This window comes from Polistes dominula, unplaced genomic scaffold (assembly GCF_049000335.1).
Source record: "Polistes dominula isolate Pdom_NZ unplaced genomic scaffold, Pdom_raw_medaka contig_49, whole genome shotgun sequence".
Lineage (NCBI taxonomy): Eukaryota > Metazoa > Arthropoda > Insecta > Hymenoptera > Vespidae > Polistes > Polistes dominula.
In genome coordinates, this window is record NW_028300914.1 from 3,120,999 (window position 1) to 3,138,734 (window position 17,736).

At 20.3% G+C, this 17,736-nt stretch overlaps 2 protein-coding genes across 4 annotated transcripts; both read left to right on the forward strand.

The window, feature by feature from the left end:
* Positions 1–1,307: 1,307 nt before the first annotated feature.
* On the forward strand, positions 1,308–8,771 carry LOC107069064 (uncharacterized). Of its 2 annotated transcripts, none has more exons than XM_015326020.2 (4): positions 1,308–1,502; positions 6,919–7,500; positions 8,032–8,319; positions 8,392–8,771. In XM_015326020.2, the coding sequence occupies exons 2-4, from the start codon at positions 6,919–6,921 to the stop codon at positions 8,476–8,478; spliced, it is 957 nt and encodes a 318-aa protein (XP_015181506.2). In that variant the 5' UTR covers positions 1,308–1,502; the 3' UTR covers positions 8,479–8,771. The 2 variants fall into 2 exon arrangements, with proteins under 2 accessions (XP_015181506.2, XP_015181504.2); XM_015326018.2 differs by lacking the exon at positions 1,308–1,502 and adding an exon at positions 3,972–4,128.
* A 382-nt stretch (positions 8,772–9,153) lies between these two features.
* LOC107069065 (uncharacterized) lies at positions 9,154–14,289 on the forward strand. 2 transcript variants are annotated; one of them, XM_015326021.2, is made up of 5 exons: positions 9,154–10,110; positions 11,650–11,730; positions 11,811–11,897; positions 12,324–12,714; positions 13,339–14,288. In XM_015326021.2, exons 1-5 carry the CDS (start codon positions 10,015–10,017, stop codon positions 13,626–13,628), a joined length of 945 nt encoding a protein of 314 aa, XP_015181507.2. In that variant the 5' UTR covers positions 9,154–10,014; the 3' UTR covers positions 13,629–14,288. The 2 variants fall into 2 exon arrangements, with proteins under 2 accessions (XP_015181507.2, XP_015181508.2); XM_015326022.2 differs by having other exon boundaries at positions 9,155–10,110; positions 12,324–12,579; positions 13,339–14,289.
* The last annotated feature ends 3,447 nt before the right edge of the window (positions 14,290–17,736 follow it).

Consider the following 17,736-nt stretch of genomic DNA (forward strand, 5'->3'; position numbering starts at 1 on the left):
GAATGCTAAGTTAAAAAAAAAAAGAAGAAAAATTACCATTGCAAAAATTTAAATATGAATTTGTAAACACCTCGCTTATCCAATTACATTATACATCACTTTATTAAAGTAGATAATTATTTTTTTACGAGTTAATAAAAAAAAAAAAAAATACCAACAAACAAATAAAAATAAAAGAAACTTTGTTTTTATTTGTTCATTCTTTTTTTTTTTTTTTACTTTTTTCCCCGTCATCATTTTATTAACAATTCGTAAATTAATTTTTTTATTATCATTTAAGATAATGAAAATCAATGAAGAATTTAATTAGATTCCAAATAGGAGATTAATTATTTGCTAAAAGTAGAAATCCAGGTCGTGTCCTCGATTTAATCACGCGTTCCAGTTTCATGAAAATTACGTGTTTTCTTTTTTCGTTTTGTTTCTGTTTAAATAAAATGTTAAATAAAAATGTCAAGATGATAAAGAAGTCTCTTCTCGTGTGAAAATGTTAATGTTAGGAATATAAATGAAAAAGGTGTGGTCAATTGAATTTGATGTTAATGTTCTTTAAAATAAAACCCCTTTACGTATGACTTTCTGTGATATTCAAATGTTGTACGGGTTATCATTCGTCAGGCGTATGTAAATCATAGTCAAATGTATTTTCATAATAATTATGTAATTTTTTAATTCATTTCTTTATTTTTTAGAATTAAAATAATTCTTTCATGTTGTTGAACATTTTTTTTAAATTTTATTGTTACTTAGTTAGCCTAATGAAATCAAAAGTATTAATTTTTGTTATCTTTCAATAATATTCATAAAAATCTTACAATTAATATTGAGAGAATAATTTATTTTAATTTCGCAAGTAATTACTTACTTCATTTCTTTATTTTCTACAATTAAAATAATTCTTTGATGTTGTTGAACATTTTTAAAAAATTCTATTATTATATAATTATAATAATAAAATCAAAAGTATTAATTTTTTGTTATCTTTCAATAATATTCATAAAAATCTTAGTATTGAAAGAATAACTTATTTTGATTTCGCAAGTTTGATAATATTTTCTAAAAATGGTTATACAACAACAACAAAAAAGAAAGTTTTCCTAAAATCTGTTACAAAACATAATTTTAATATCTCTGAGAGTTGTCCTAAGAAAAAAAAAAAAAAGAAGAAAAAGAAAATATAGAATTCCAGTTTAAGAAGATGTTTCGTAAAAAAAAAAAAAAATTGTTGACGACCTTCAATGACGCCGATACGAAATCAAATTGGAAGGCAAGAGCGAAAGACTCATCTCGTTAGTATCATTTCTACCGTTCAACAGGATGCACTTGCTATTATTCTCGTGCAAAATTACTTTTTCAAAAGTTTAGAAAATTTGTTTTAAAATATATTCAACTTCGTCAAATCAAAAGACCAAAAATTCGGCCAATCATTTTGCAAATAAATCAAACATTTTTATTTCTTTTATTTTTCATTTTTCTTTTTTTTTCGGGAGAAAAATTTTAAGGTAAGATGACCAAAATTATTTGTTCTAGAGGTAGTTCTAGTAATTTTTATTTTTAAAAATTAAATTAATAAAATCTCATAATTGTTTTTTATGCATTGAAAAAAAAAAAAAAAAAAAAAAAAAACAAACAAATCAAATACATGAGTTGTCAATTTAAACTTAATTAATTTAATTTTTAATGATAACATGGTAGATAAATGTATTAAATTTCTTTCACATGAAGAATAATTTAAAAAGGTGTCGTAATTTACTAGAACCCGGTAAAAGTTACAAAGCAAGTGAAGAATGTTATTATGATCATTCGCAAAAACATGATGGAAAGAAGACACGAGAGAAGTTTCATAACTACAAAGTCCAGTTAAATCTCTGTTATGTAAATTTTAACCGTTCTATTTTGTACCTTTTTTTTTTGTATTCTTTTTTTGTTTGTTTATGTATGTGTTTTATTTTTGTTTTAACTAGGACGACTATTACTCTCAAGAGATTTTGCATAACGTCAAATGATCATTTTACTTTTAGTTACAATATACGTAACATTTCAATTATTTCAATTATATTATTCTATCTTTTTATTTTTTTTATTTCAAACCTTAGGAAGAATTTTGTTAATGATCACATTTTTATATAAATATATATAACGAGGAAATATTGAAGTATAGTTAACTTGGTTTCTTTGATTTATGTCACGAATGGTGCATTCAACCATGAGGTGTATATATTAAACTAATTATATATAAATGGTACTTACTTTTTTTTAATGTTTATTTTTTTTTTTTATGAAACTATTGCACGATACTGAAATACTTCGTTAAAATCAAATACGATCAGTTTGAGATACGAGAATCTAGTGTTAACATCTTTTCGTGTAACATACTTGAAGAACACTTTTTTTCTAGGATTATACAATTATATATATAGTTAAAGGTGAGTTTATATTATTTATATTTTTACATTTTTTAATTATTTTATTATTAATATTTTTAATTATTTTTTATATATATTAATATATAATATTTTTTATATATTTATTATATTATATATATTATTTTATTTTTTATTTTTATATTTGTAAATTATTTTTTTATATTATTTTAATATTTATATTAAAATATTTTTATATATTTATTGTATTATATTATATTATATTTATTATATTTTATTTATTATTTTATTATTTATTTATATTTTTTTTTTTTCGTAGAATATTCTTCTAGTTAATTAATTGATCAAATATCGAAAACTTGAGATTGAGATTACAAAATAAAAACATAATTAAAATAAATAATATAAATAAAAATTTGATACATCAAATAATTTTTTTTAGTTCCAAGTAAAGATTGAAATTCTTTTTTTTTTTTCTCTTAAAAAAAAAAAAAAAAGACATAAAATTTCGTAATGAACTGGAAACACCTTGCATAAAATGTGACGTAAAACAAGCACAGCCTTAGGTGACTGTTTTATAACTGTATGGTTGTATATATATATATATATATATATATATATATATGTTATCTTAAGGAAGATGAAATAACTTCTTCTAAAAGGTCTGTTTAAAGAGTTATAATAACGAAACGTTTGTTCTTTCGAACAAATCTTATCATAGTGAAAGTTTATGAATCAAAGTTTGATTACAGACCAAACTAATAATAATTACAAATTATTATTCGTTAATTTCGTAATAGAGAAACTTTAATAGTAATTATGAAAACGAAATTTTTAAATATTATTTCAAACCTTTTTTTTAATTGCAGATATTAAAAGTTAATTCGATAAAAATTATGTTTTATAGTATGGATGAACTGTTACAAAAAGGTATAATTAAAATCGATAATATGTAAACAATATTTAACGATGTAATTAAAAATAATGAACATTATGATTTGGTAAGAGAATGAAAACTTAGTAAATTAATTAATTACAGTGGTATATCATATATTTAAATGCATATACAGGGGTCTGAGTAATCAGAGTGTAAAAAGTGTTGGAAAAGGTTCAAAGGGTTCAGAGTGTTGTAATCCATTAAATACTTGCAACTCAATTATATTTATGTGTAGTAATGCAGTAATGCAATCTGAGGTTATTCATATGAGTTATGTTGAGTCATAGGATCATGTTTATCAACTTTTACTATAAAATTGGAAATAATTCATATTTGTTTATAAATTTTTTCTACAACCACACAAAAATTTATTTTAAGATTCATCAATCTTTGAATTTCTATTATTTACGTTCATTAATATCTATTAATAATTTTTTACTGTAACTTTTATTATAAAATTTGAAATAATTCATATTTGTTTCTAATTTTTTTCTACACGTACGCAAAAATCAGTACAGTAAAAATGTCTTTAAACTTCTGCGATTTAAATTTATTAATATTTATTAATAAATATTTTAATATTAATTTAAATGAATTAATATGAAATAATTCGATTGAATTAATGATCATATTAAAAATATATATATATAATTATAATATTAAAAGTAAAACTATGAAATGACGTGTGTGTAAAATGTGTTTTAAACACGTGTTATTCTGAGCAATCGAGAGTGAAAGTTAAAGATGGCGAGTTAAGGTCCACGTGGTCGATCAATTTCTACCAGCTGAACGAAAGCAAGGACGTTTGTGAGTATTGTGTGATCCATCGAACGAACTGGTGAAAACTTCGAATGTTGTTCATCCATCATTTATCGTTTAAAAATATTTAATCGAATGAAAAGTGTTTTAAGTGTTGTTAATAAAAAAATACAAAAATATTTGTTCATGAAATTTTAACAAAAGTTACGATCAATCGTTCGTGAATAACAATCGAAATGTGTGTGTGTGAGAACGTGTGTTATTAAAAAAAAAAATACAAACAAATGAAACAAGTGCAATTTAATTAAAACTCCAATTTCGTGAAATAATGAAACAAAATTCGTATTAAATATTTAGAAAGAAAAAAAGTATAGAAAAATATTTAATGAATTGTTATTAGTTACAATCATGCATGGGTATTTTTTTCTAATAAAAGAAAAAAAAATGTGTATTTCTTAACAATGTTGAACAACGTAAAGTAAATTGGGTAGAAAGTTTTCGTGAACGTTTGCAATAACGTGTAATAATTCTAAATTTGTAATGATAAACGTAATATGTTCTTTGCACGCATATACCCCATTTTTACAACATTGATCGAATAGTATATACCAACTAAAAAATATAAAATTTTTGGTGTTTTTTATATTTAAAAAAATATATATATATATAAATAATTAATTACTCCTATTTATTATCTTACAAAAAAAAAAGTAAATGATTATATTACTTCCATTTTTGTTGTGTTGTAGTATACAAAATTTCAAATAAGATCATAAAAAGTAAAAATTATTTTATTAATTAGATTGAAGAACAAATAATTAATTGATACGACAAACAAACAAACAAAAATAATTGCATACGAATGAAATGAAATTTCTAAATATTCATACGTAATACTCAGAAGTATTAAAAATTATTTTATTAATTTGACTGAACAACAAATAATTAATTAATACAACAAACAAACAAGAAAGTAATTGCATAAGAATTAAATTAAATTTCTAAATACTCAGACGTATTAGAAATTATTTTATTAATTTGACTGAACCACAAATAATTAATTGATACTACCAAAAAGAAAAAAAAAGAAAAAAATTAATTGCATAAGAATTATTTGAAATTTATAAATACTCACACGTAATACTCAAAGTGATACGAATTTTGACACAATTTACGTAATAAATATCCTATATGTATATAGGATTCAATATCGATTAGTTTCGAAACTATCGAAATATATAAAAGAAATAAAATTCGACTCACGCTTTCAATCAAAGAAACGTCGTCACGTAGGTACCCTTAAAGCATAATGAATTGCAATCTAAAACTCGAACCACGATCTACGTTAAAAGTAAACTCGAATTACCGGTTGATAGTTTATCGTACGGTGTAACGTTGTAATAGTCAAGAACATTACTTTGTATTTCATTTTTTAAACAAACGTTAGAAAGAAAAAGATAATAATGATTAACTTATCTTTTAAGAATAATTGCACACGTACAAATAATTTATTATGAATGAAATTATCAAGTGTTTGTTTATTTGTCAAACGTTTTCTTGGAAAATTATTTAAACGAATATAAGGTACGTCAAAAATTACAACACATTTTTATTTTTTTTCAGACGATGAATTATTATTTTTCAATGAATTTTTTTTTTATTTAATGAAAGAAAAAGAGTCCTTCGAATTTTTTGCACATTTTAAAAAAATTTTTGTACACAAATAAAAAGAGTTACAAATTTTTAATTCCAAATTTAATTTATTTTAATTTGCAATTCTAAATTTAATGTAATTTGATTTGCAATTCTAAATTTAATTTATTTTAATTTGCAATTCTAAATTTAATTTATTTTAATTTGCAATTCTAAATTTAATTTAATGTAATTTTTCATTTGAAATTCGTTTTACTTTTATTTTAAATTCTAAATTTTATTTAATTTAATTTTTAATTCTAAATTTGATTTTCTTTAATTTGCAATTCTAAATTTAATTTACTTTAATTTAATTTTTAATTCTAAATTTGATTTAATTTAATTTGCAATTTTAAATGTAATGTAATTTAATTTGCAATTCTAAATTTAATTTATTTTAATTTGCAATTCTAAATTTAATTTATCTTAATTTGCAATTCTAAATTTGATTTACTTTTATTTTTAATTATAAATTTAATTCAATTTGATTTACTTTTATTTTTAATTATAAATTTAATTCAAATTTAATTTAATTTAATTTTTAATTCTAAATTTAATGTAATTTAATTTAATTCAATTTAATTTAATTCAATTTAATTTTTTTATTCTAAGTTTAATTTAATGTAATTTTTAATTTTTAATTCTTTTAAACAAACAAAAAATGTTGGAAACGAGAATAATGATCGAAATTTCGTAATTTATTTATTCGAATGAATGAATATTTGTAAAACCAGTAGAAATGGTTAAACGTCATTTGACAAAGTATTCATTTCCTTTTCCAGAATCGAATTGGTTTTCATTATCCCCCAACCTAGCTCTCACTTTTCTCGTTGTAAAACCTTCTTCCTCTCCAATCGAGTTTACATAATATTCACGGATCTTTTTTTCTTTTCTTTTCTTTTTTATTTTTCTATCTTTTTCTTTTTATTATTTTCTTTATCGTGACTCTCACTTAGAATCGAGCCAAAACCTGTTGCAAACGACACTCACACACAAATTTCCGAATAGAACTTTTAGTATATTTCCATTAAACGTCACAAAAATTTGAATTTAATATTTTTTGACACTAGTATATAAATATAATTAAAAATTAAAAATAAATAAATAAAAAAAAAAAGAATTAATAAAGAATTTTTTTCGTTACAGATGTCTTCGTCGTTATCTTATCATCGTTGGATCATTGGGTCATGGTTTATGTTAATTTTTTTAATTGGATCGAAAATTGTTGATTCTCAAAATTCATACTTAACACCATACGGAACTTATGATCAAGATGATTACATCGAAATAAACGATCATGTCAAATACAACCAACCGGAAACCTATTATTACAAATACTCACGTCCTGTTGATAATTCAAATTACGAAAATCATTTACCAGGAATGAATTTACCTTCATATTCAGTGAATTACGATTACGTTTCACCATCTCAGGATATTCTAAATCAAAAGTTACTACCTTCTAATGATAAAAATAATAATAATAATAATAATAATAATAATAATAATGATTGGACTAATGAAGAGATAATCGATAAAATGAATTTGTTGGAAAAATTATTGTCAGATGACGAATCAAACGATGAGAAAGAATTTGAGATGAAAAATTCTATCAATGATAAAATTAATTTAGATTCAATCATGACGGAAGATACTAAAAGAGTGGTTAGACAAGTTAGTAAACAAAAGCCTGGATTTTTTTGGACAATTGCAAAAGTTACGTTTGAGGTAAAAAAAAGTTCATTGATATATTTTAATATATTAATTTTAATAATATATATATATATATATATATATATATATATATAATAAAATTAAATAAAAATAATTAAATTATAATAAAAATATAAATAATATATAAGATATTAAAATATAAATATTATATAAATAATAAAATATATATAATAATATATATATAATTAATATATTTAAATTAAATATAATATAAAAAAAATATAATAAAAATAATTTAATTAAATATTATATTAATTTATATAAAATATATAAAATATTTCCTATTATATACATTTTCTATATATTAATATATTATATATATTTAATATATTTCAATAAATATTAGAAAGTTATTAAATTAACAATTTATTATAAAAATCATACTTAATATAATAACATATAATATAACTTACATAATACAATATCATACGACAAATGTTATGCATACAACGTTACACAGATGTATGACCGATTGTCATTCAACAGGGGCACAAAAAAATTCTTATTTTAATTATTTTTATTTAGACATTCAACGATACCATATCAGCAATTAAACAAATAAGTTCAATAGTTAGTAACAGTATTGGACCAGATACAACAACTATAAAATCTACCAGTAGTGATTCATTGATGGCATCTAGTGAAACATTGAAAGATCAAAATGAAACCACAGCAACTACGGAACAAACAACAACAGAAAGTTCAACCAATCAAATGCCTGCAATAACAAGGAGTGAATTGCAAACTTTAATTGTAAGGAATATCAAAGGATTAATTCGATTATTTAATATCGAATGGCAGGATGCAATAAAAGTAAGATTTCCATAAATTTGTTTTGATAATATTACTGATACAAATATTTCTAATTATTAATTTGTTTTCTAGCAATCTGATATCAATGCAAATGAATTTAGAAAGGATCTTGGTAAACAGGTAGGAATGTACTTGCAGGATAATCCCAATGCTTATTAAAAATAATTAAAAAAAATAAATGGACTTAATGAGTAGTGTAAAACATAAATACGAAGTGAATGAGACATTTGTTTAAACGTAAAGTACTTTTGTAAAATGCGTCGTAGTTTAATTATAGTTATTTAAACGATAACAAAGTAGCCAAAGATCGATAAGAAAAAAAGAAACTAAATATTATATATTATACCAGTCAAATATTGCAACATTTGTGAGCTTATATATACGTATATACATTATTAAACGTAATTTTAGATACTTATAATAGTAATTTAAATAAAACAAAAATACGATAATTACAATAATAAATTATTTTTTAGTATTTCATTAGTCAACAAAGTAAAGATAACAAAATGTCACGTTTAACATTGTGAAGAATTTTTGATATAATATTATATATAATGAATGTTGAATAATTTAGTATTTTTGTGAAAAATATATCAGCAAATATTGAAGTAATAAAATATAATAATAATTTCAGGAAAATAAACAAAAGAATAATTACAATAACAAATTATTTTTGAATATTCTATTAGTAAACAAAAATAAACTAAAATGTTACGTTTAATATTGAACAATTTTTAATATAATATTATATATAATGAATGTCAAATAATTTAGTATTTTTGTGAAAAATAATATCAGCAAATATTGACGTAATAAAATATAATAATACTTTAAACAAAAGAAACAAAACAATAATTACAATAACAAATTATTTTTGAGTATTCTATTAGTAAAGAAAAATAATGAAATTTTACGTTTAACATTGAACAATTTTTGATATAATATTATATATAATGAATGTTGAATAATTTAATATTTTTTAAGAATATATCAGCAAATATTGAGGTAATAAAAAATAATGATAATTTAAACAAAAGAAAACAAAACAATAATTACAATAACAAATTATTTTTGAGTATTCCATTAGTTACAAGTTAAAAACAAAAATAATGAAATGTCGCGTTTAACATTGAACAAATTTTTGATAAAATATTATACATGATGAATGTTGAATAATTTTTATAATTTTTGAAAAAATATATTAGCAAATGAAATTCTGCGTAAAAAAAAAAAAAAAATAATTTCTGAAATAGTTTGATAAATTCAATTACATAATCGATTGTATTATTCAATTATATAACTGACACAACCCCACGTATTATTGCTAATATGTCAAGAGAACATGTTATAATAAAAAGAGAAAAAAAATAAGATAGAAAAAAAAATCTTTTATGGACACAGAAAGCAAAAAGAGATAAAGAAAGAAAGAGAGATGAGATGAGATGAGATGGGATGAGATTATAAAATGAAATGAAATAACAAATAAAAATAAAAAAGTATTACATACGTATAAGTGTTGCGTTAAATAGAAAGTAAGAACCATTTCACTTCGATGAAGTGATTGAGTATATGTAATAGTATCCAGACGAATTCTTATTGGTTAAGAATCAGCGTGGGATTTCTCATTCGCCCATATAGATAGTTTTTCTCAATCTACCTGGCTGGCAATCGTATCTGGACCGGTGATGCAGAATGAAAGCTACCTTTCTCGAAGTCTTCCTTTTTCAATTGACCATGCGAGTTTACTTTCTGTTGGGTGTCGTTGCTCTCGTTACTGCATTGGACGATGTAAGTACGAATAATAACATTATTATTTTTTTATTATCTCGTTGTTACATAAGTGCATTATATATATATATATATATATATATAAGCATTATTATATAATAATTTTATTACAAATTTTTTATAATAAAATTTTAATATATAATTCATATTTATAATTTTAATATTAAAATTTTAATAATTTTTATATTTATAATTTCTTAATTTTACTCTATATATTTTAATTATAATTATATTTTTTAATTTATATTTATATTTATAATTTTTATAATAAAATTTTAATAATTTATAATTACAATTTTTATAATAAATTTTTAATAATTCATATTTATAATTTTTATAATAAAATTTTAATAATTCATATTTACAATTTTTATAATAAAATTTTAATAATTTATAATTATAATTTTTATAATAAAATTTTAATAATTTCTATATTTATAATTTTTATAATAATATTTTAATCATTTCTATATTTATAATTTTTTAATTATAATTTATATTTTAATTTTAATTATATTTTTTCATATATATTTATATTTATAATTTTTATAATAAAATTTTAATAATTCATATTTACAATTTTTATAATAAAATTTTAATAATTTATAATTATAATTTTTATAATAAAATTTTAATAATTTCCATATTTATAATTTTTATAATAAAATTTTAATAATTTCTATATTTATAATTTTTATAATGAAAATTTTAATAATTTCTATATTTATAATTTTTATAATAATATTTTAATAATTTATAATTACAATTTTTATAATAAAATTTTAATAATTCATATTTACAATTTTTATAATAAAATTTTAATAATTTATAATTACAATTTTTATAATAAATTTTTAATAATTCATATTTATAATTTTTATAATAAAATTTTAATAATTCATATTTACAATTTTTATAATAAAATTTTAATAATTTATAATTATAATTTTTATAATAAAATTTTAATAATTTCTATATTTATAATTTTTATAATGAAAATTTTAATAATTTCTATATTTATAATTTTTATAATAATATTTTAATCATTTCTATATTTATAATTTTTTAATTATAATTTATATTTTAATTTTAATTATATTTTTTCATATATATTTATATTTATAATTTTTATAATTTAATTATAATTTTATTTAGAAATTTCTTTTTCTTTTTTTACGTTTCTTTTCAATAACATTTCTAAATTTTTACAAGAAATTTATTTCGATTATTTGTCTTTTTAATTCGTTATATTTTTAATAGATTATTTGTATTTTATTATATTATAGTTATTTAATAATATATATATATATATATTTATAGTTTTTTAAATTTGTAGAACCATTTTATTGATTGAAAGTTATAGATATGATGTTTAAACCTTTGGGATTATTATTAAAAAAAAAAAATTATTCCAACTCGTTCTTATTACCAAACACGAACGAGAAAGTTTCACCGTGTTGAAATAAAGTATTAGAATTAGAACGTTCGTTATCTACATTCTAAATATATCTAATAATTATTTTTTAAAATTGTTTTCAGGCTGGTTACCAACAACAACAACAAAATTATGGTGATCGTGTTGAACAAAACGGCGGAGGTGTGATAGATAAAATATTTAACGTGAGTAAATATAAAATTAAAAATTGGAACGTTCGTTATAATCATTTCTTAAATAACAAATTATGTATAAATCTTTACAGATCCCAATTACAGCAGTAAAACAAACCTCATTAGTGGCACAATCGTTCACACCGGAAAATAAACAAATGATTGATAACGTTTTTCAGGTCAATTATTATAAACATTTGTAATGTATTCGATATAGAAATTAATTCGGTATCATGGGACAAGTATTTTTGTTGTTTTGTGAATTTTTTTTATTATTATTATAAAATTAATAACAGGGTTAAGTATAATTTTATTATTATTTTAAAATTAATAAAAGGTTCAATTATAATTATAATATAATTTATTAATATTAAATATAATTATAATATTCTTATTAAATTAAATATAATTAATAAAATATTTAAGATTACATATATAATTTATAATATTATTATTATCAAATTAATAACAAGATTAATATTATAATTATATTATTTATTATAATTAACCCTGTTTAACAAACTTGTCCTACGACACCGAATTAATTTCTACACTAATCAAAGATATTTCAAAACTTGTTTCTTTCTCATTTAAACATTTTGCAGATTCCAATTTCAACGTTGGAAGCTGTCAGTGATCTCGTTAAATCCACAACAGCACAAAGACGTGAAAATGCCGATGTCATTCAAAAAAGACGACAAGACAGGCGTGACAGATTGTCATCTCAACGAGAGGAACAAAAATTGAGAAAAGAACAAATACAAAATGAACGATTGCGAAGAAAATCATCGAGGTATCCTAAACATCAAAATGATCCTTTTGGATTGAATACATTGACGAAGATTTTAATTGGCAATCATGGTATTTTTAACAAACCTAGTCAAATATGTTCTATATTTGGAAATTATCAAAATTGGTTTGGTGGTGGGCATGGTAGTAGTAATCATGATAATAATCATGGTAGTAGTCATGGTGGTCATGAAGGAAGTCATGGAGGTATCAATTATTGCTTTCAAAGTATTTCAAAGTTATTTTAAATTATTTCAACTATTTTTTTCTAACATTACTATTATTCATTTATGATATATATATTATTAAATATTTTCCATTTATATTATATTAATATATATATATATATATATTATATTATTTATTATTAATATTAAATTATTTATTTTAAATTATGTACTTGCTTCGGCAGTACATATATATTTTAAATTATTTTATTATTATAAATTATAATATTATGTTATTTTTTATATTATATTATATATATATATATATATATATATATATATATATATATATATATATATATATATATATTAATATATAGGTTATTAATATAATATATTATAATAATAATATATATTATAATAATAAATATATATTATTTTTCATTTATATTATATTAATGATACATAAATATTTATATAATATTATTATTTAACATAAAAAACATTTTGTGTTATATCTTAAATATTTAGTGTAACGTATAGTAATCGTATTTATTGTATTTGACGTAGTACTCGTTAAATATAATTAATAGTATAATAATTATAGTTTGCTTTAAGTCCCCGAGGCAGTGAAAGTGTGGGGTTAATAGACATGATTTTGCAGGTTCGCATGAAATTATTATTGGTAATGGTAATGGACAACAACACGGTTCTAACATGTATCAAGTACATGAAATAGTCGATGAAGGAAACCACCAATCGATTGGAACATTCTTTGGACAATTTTCTTTAAATACGTCGAAAGATCAAATTCGTAACAAAATTGCACCGTCTAAGGAACATAATTATTATCCAATATCGGATCGAATTTCAACGAAGAGAAAAAATAGATATTACGAACCACCATTGGAAAATAAAATTGCACCGCGTAATTCGAGAATTTCGTTCGTTTGAAATTTGTGAAATTTTTTATTTTTTGTATTATTTTCAAATTTGTCTGTTTCAAATTTCATCACTTACAAATATTTTGTTATTTAATTTGAATTTTTCTCTATTTCTAATGTTTATAACTTTGCGTAGAAAATAATTGATTTGTTTTCATTTGTTCAATGAATTTTTTTTTATAATCATTGGAATATTTCAATTGTATCGAATTACTTTGGTCATTAAAATTTCATCAGTTTTATATATTTCTATGTTTAATTTAAATTTTTTTATTTCTAGAGTGTTTTGACAACTGTACGTAGAAAATATTTCGTTTTAATTTGTTCAATGAATACTTTTATGGTTATTAAAATATCTTAATTTTATATTTTACTTTGAATTCTCATAAAAATTTACACCGTTTTACTTTTAAGAAATTAATTAGAAAGATTGTGTTTGTACGTTTGTTATATTACAATTACAATTACTCAATTTGTAATAGTGCATCATCAATATGTTACAATACTAACATAACATTTTTTTAAATATCTCATGTATGATTCAACAAAAAAGAAAATATATATATAATTCTAACGATACATTTAGTTTATCGTTTAACTACTTTACGTAATTGTTAATCTAACATTTATGAAGAAAATTGAATAAATAGATTGTAACTCGACATATATATTTTCAAATAATAATTTGTGATGATGTTACAACACCGTTTTTTAATGATACGTCAAAAATGAGATAAAAAAAAAATTGCGAGAATGTTGTATTTTCTTCTTCTTTTTTTTTTCCTTTCTTTATCTTTAAATTGCTTTAATGACAGAAAATGAAGAAATTTTATCGAGTTGTTATTTAAAAAAATACATACGTAGTTTAAATTCATTAAGTCAAGTAACAGTTAATTTACTTTTTTCCAATGGGCTTGTTAAAATAAACAAAAATTATTTCTAATTATGTTTAACAAATTATTTCTGTGTTTATATAATTTCCAAACAATAATACATATACATATACTTGGGGTGCCCCACCACGCGTTGCTGTGGCTCCCAATCAGTCCGATACACATGTCTTTAAGTCAACGAATTACCTTATACTGCCATCTGTTAGAATCTTATCGAACTAACAGAAATAATCATGACTCTTTGTTAATAAACAAATAATTCGCGATTAATAAAATAATATTGCGATTATAAATTGAGATATAAACTATCCGATCCTTTAAGTTGGATGAAACTGCACACAGTATGCAAAATTTGATTAAAATCGGTTCAGTGGTTTAGGAGTTCATTGCGTACAAACAACGTGACACGTAATTTATATATATTAAGATATACAAATAATTAATTCATAAATTAAAAAAGAAAAAGAAAAAGAGAAAAAGTTTGTAAAGATTATACAAAATGATTGAAAATTTGAGTAAAACAAAGCATCGATTCGTTTATCGATTGATTACCAATTCGTTTGGTAAACTTTGAAAAATATTTTCAAATCAAATTCAACTCACGTATTTCATACAAAGAAGAAGAAGAAGAAGAAGAAGAAGAAGAAGAGTCAGGTAAAACCTTAAAAGCATTATAAATCTTTATCGAACATCTACGGAAATAGAAAACTCAATTTACTGGTAGTTCATCGAACCGTAACAGTTTTAAGGTTCAAGAACATTGTCCTCTTTTTTCATATCTCAACTTCAACTCTTTCTTTTTTTAACATCTCGTTTCAAAGAATAAAACTTTTCACGTATTTTACACGTGTCTAGAATTTTTTTTGTTATACTATTTTATTAATAGTTTTATTCTATTTAGTAAGAAACACGTCAAAGAAAACGAATTGAAAAAATTCAATAAATATAAAAGTAATCTTAACACACTTTTAATTTACGAATATATATATTTATACACAATTTTAAACTATGGTTTTATCTTTCAACAAAAAAAGAAATTCTTTTTTTTAAATATTATTTTAATACTATTTTATTAATAGTTTTATTATATTTATTAAGAAACACATCAAAGAAAATGAATTGAAAAAATTCAACAAAGTCAATTCAAAAGTAATTTTTATACACAATTTTAAAAATTATGATTTTATATTTCGACAAAATTTAAAAAAAAATAAAGAAGAAGAGGAAAAAATATTACTCAACATGTTTTTCTAAATTAAACAAAAATTTATGTGAATGATGAAATAAAATAATACGACAAATTTATCGTGGTTTGGAAATGACTTCGAGAAAAATTCCAAACATGTTTTACGTGAATGAAATAAATATTTTATTCAAGTAGAGAAGGAATAAACGTCAAAGTTTGTGTTTCTTTCCCATAACATTTCATGGGGTTTTGTTTTGTTCTTTTTTTATATTCCTCGTTGACTAATTCTTTACTAAATTCTTTCTTAAATGTTTGATAAAATGGATGACAAATTTAAAATGACTTTTATTTAAAATCCAATCAAATTTTTGTTTATTTTATTCTAATAATATTTTATTTATTTCTATGTCTATTTTTCAAGAAACATTTGATTATAATAAATATAATAATTGATGAATGTTTTTTATTTTTTTTTTTCAAAATTCAAACGCAAAAGATTTTAAACAACTTAGTTTGTGCACCAGAATTATTATATGTTTTTTAATGCAACAACATAATACGTGTGTATAACTGGTTGCCATTCGTCAGGCACTATTTAAAATTCCATAAATAAATGTTTATAAACATTAAACTATACTCGATTGAACAATTAAATAAATAAATATAATATTTTAATAAATAAATGTATAAAACTATAATTATTATTATTAATATTATTTATTGAATTTGTAATTAATTATATTTTAACTTTTTAGTACACTTTGTAAACTTCCTCATTTACATCATCATCATCATCTTATAAATTATTACTTTTAATTATCATAATCTTGATTAACATAAAACTTATGAAATGAATGGATTTTTTTAAATTAAATGTTAAAGTATCAAAAGATATTGTTTATTTATATTATTTTTAATGTTTCTTTCTAAGAAGAACGTAACGTAATTATGACGAGTATTAATCTGCGATCTCTTAGAATACTTTACGTAAGAATTTGTGTTCTTTTTTTGTTGTTTGTTTTTTCTACAAGAATTTTCAACGCGTGATAATCTGTCAGTACGTCTATGCTTAAGAAAAATAATAATTACAGTTGTATACGCTCGAGGCAGAGAAAGTTAAGAATAACATAAACTATTTTGCAGTCACACATAAAATTCTAAACAATCGTAAACTTAGTTTAAATAATTATTAATATTAAGAAAATTGAAAAAATTTACAAATGAAACAAATTCAATGTTGTTTGTTATTTTCAATATTTACTGTTGAATAAAATACATACAATGATAATAAATAAAAGATACTTTGTTTCTTACAAACAAACTAATTTAAAAAAAAAAAACACTCATGCACAAAAGTATATATTTTTTTTTATGAACAATTATTCTCTCTGTTGTTATAAACAATTTTCAAGGTAACATATAAATGATATTAAACGTAAAAAAAAAAACTTATTTTAATAATTATGTAAATTTATGAAAATTCGTCGACATAGATTATTTATGAATCTCTCATGTAAAACATTAACGAAGTATATTTCTTTTTATTATAATTTTGTTAGCATAGGACGATCGCGTCATTAATATTCCAAAGATCGATTTAAAACCGGTTGGATCAATATATTAATGGAAAAACATGAATACATTGTACATAGAATATGTATATTATATGAATGAATATAATGATATATATGTATGAATATATATAGAATATTGAACAGAATATACAAATAATCTTGATTTTTCCATTAAATTTAACAACAACTTTAAATTACTTATATATATTAAATATAATAAATGTATTTAATATAATATAATATATATATAAATAATAATATATAATATAATAATATAAAAATATAATATATAATATATAATATTTAATTTTAATATAATTATATTGTAATATTTAATATTATACTTTAATTTTTATATTTTTTATATAATTTTTAATTTTACATATATATTATTATTATTATTATTATTATTATTATTATATATATATTTATTATATATTTATATCTACAGGTTAAATAATAAAT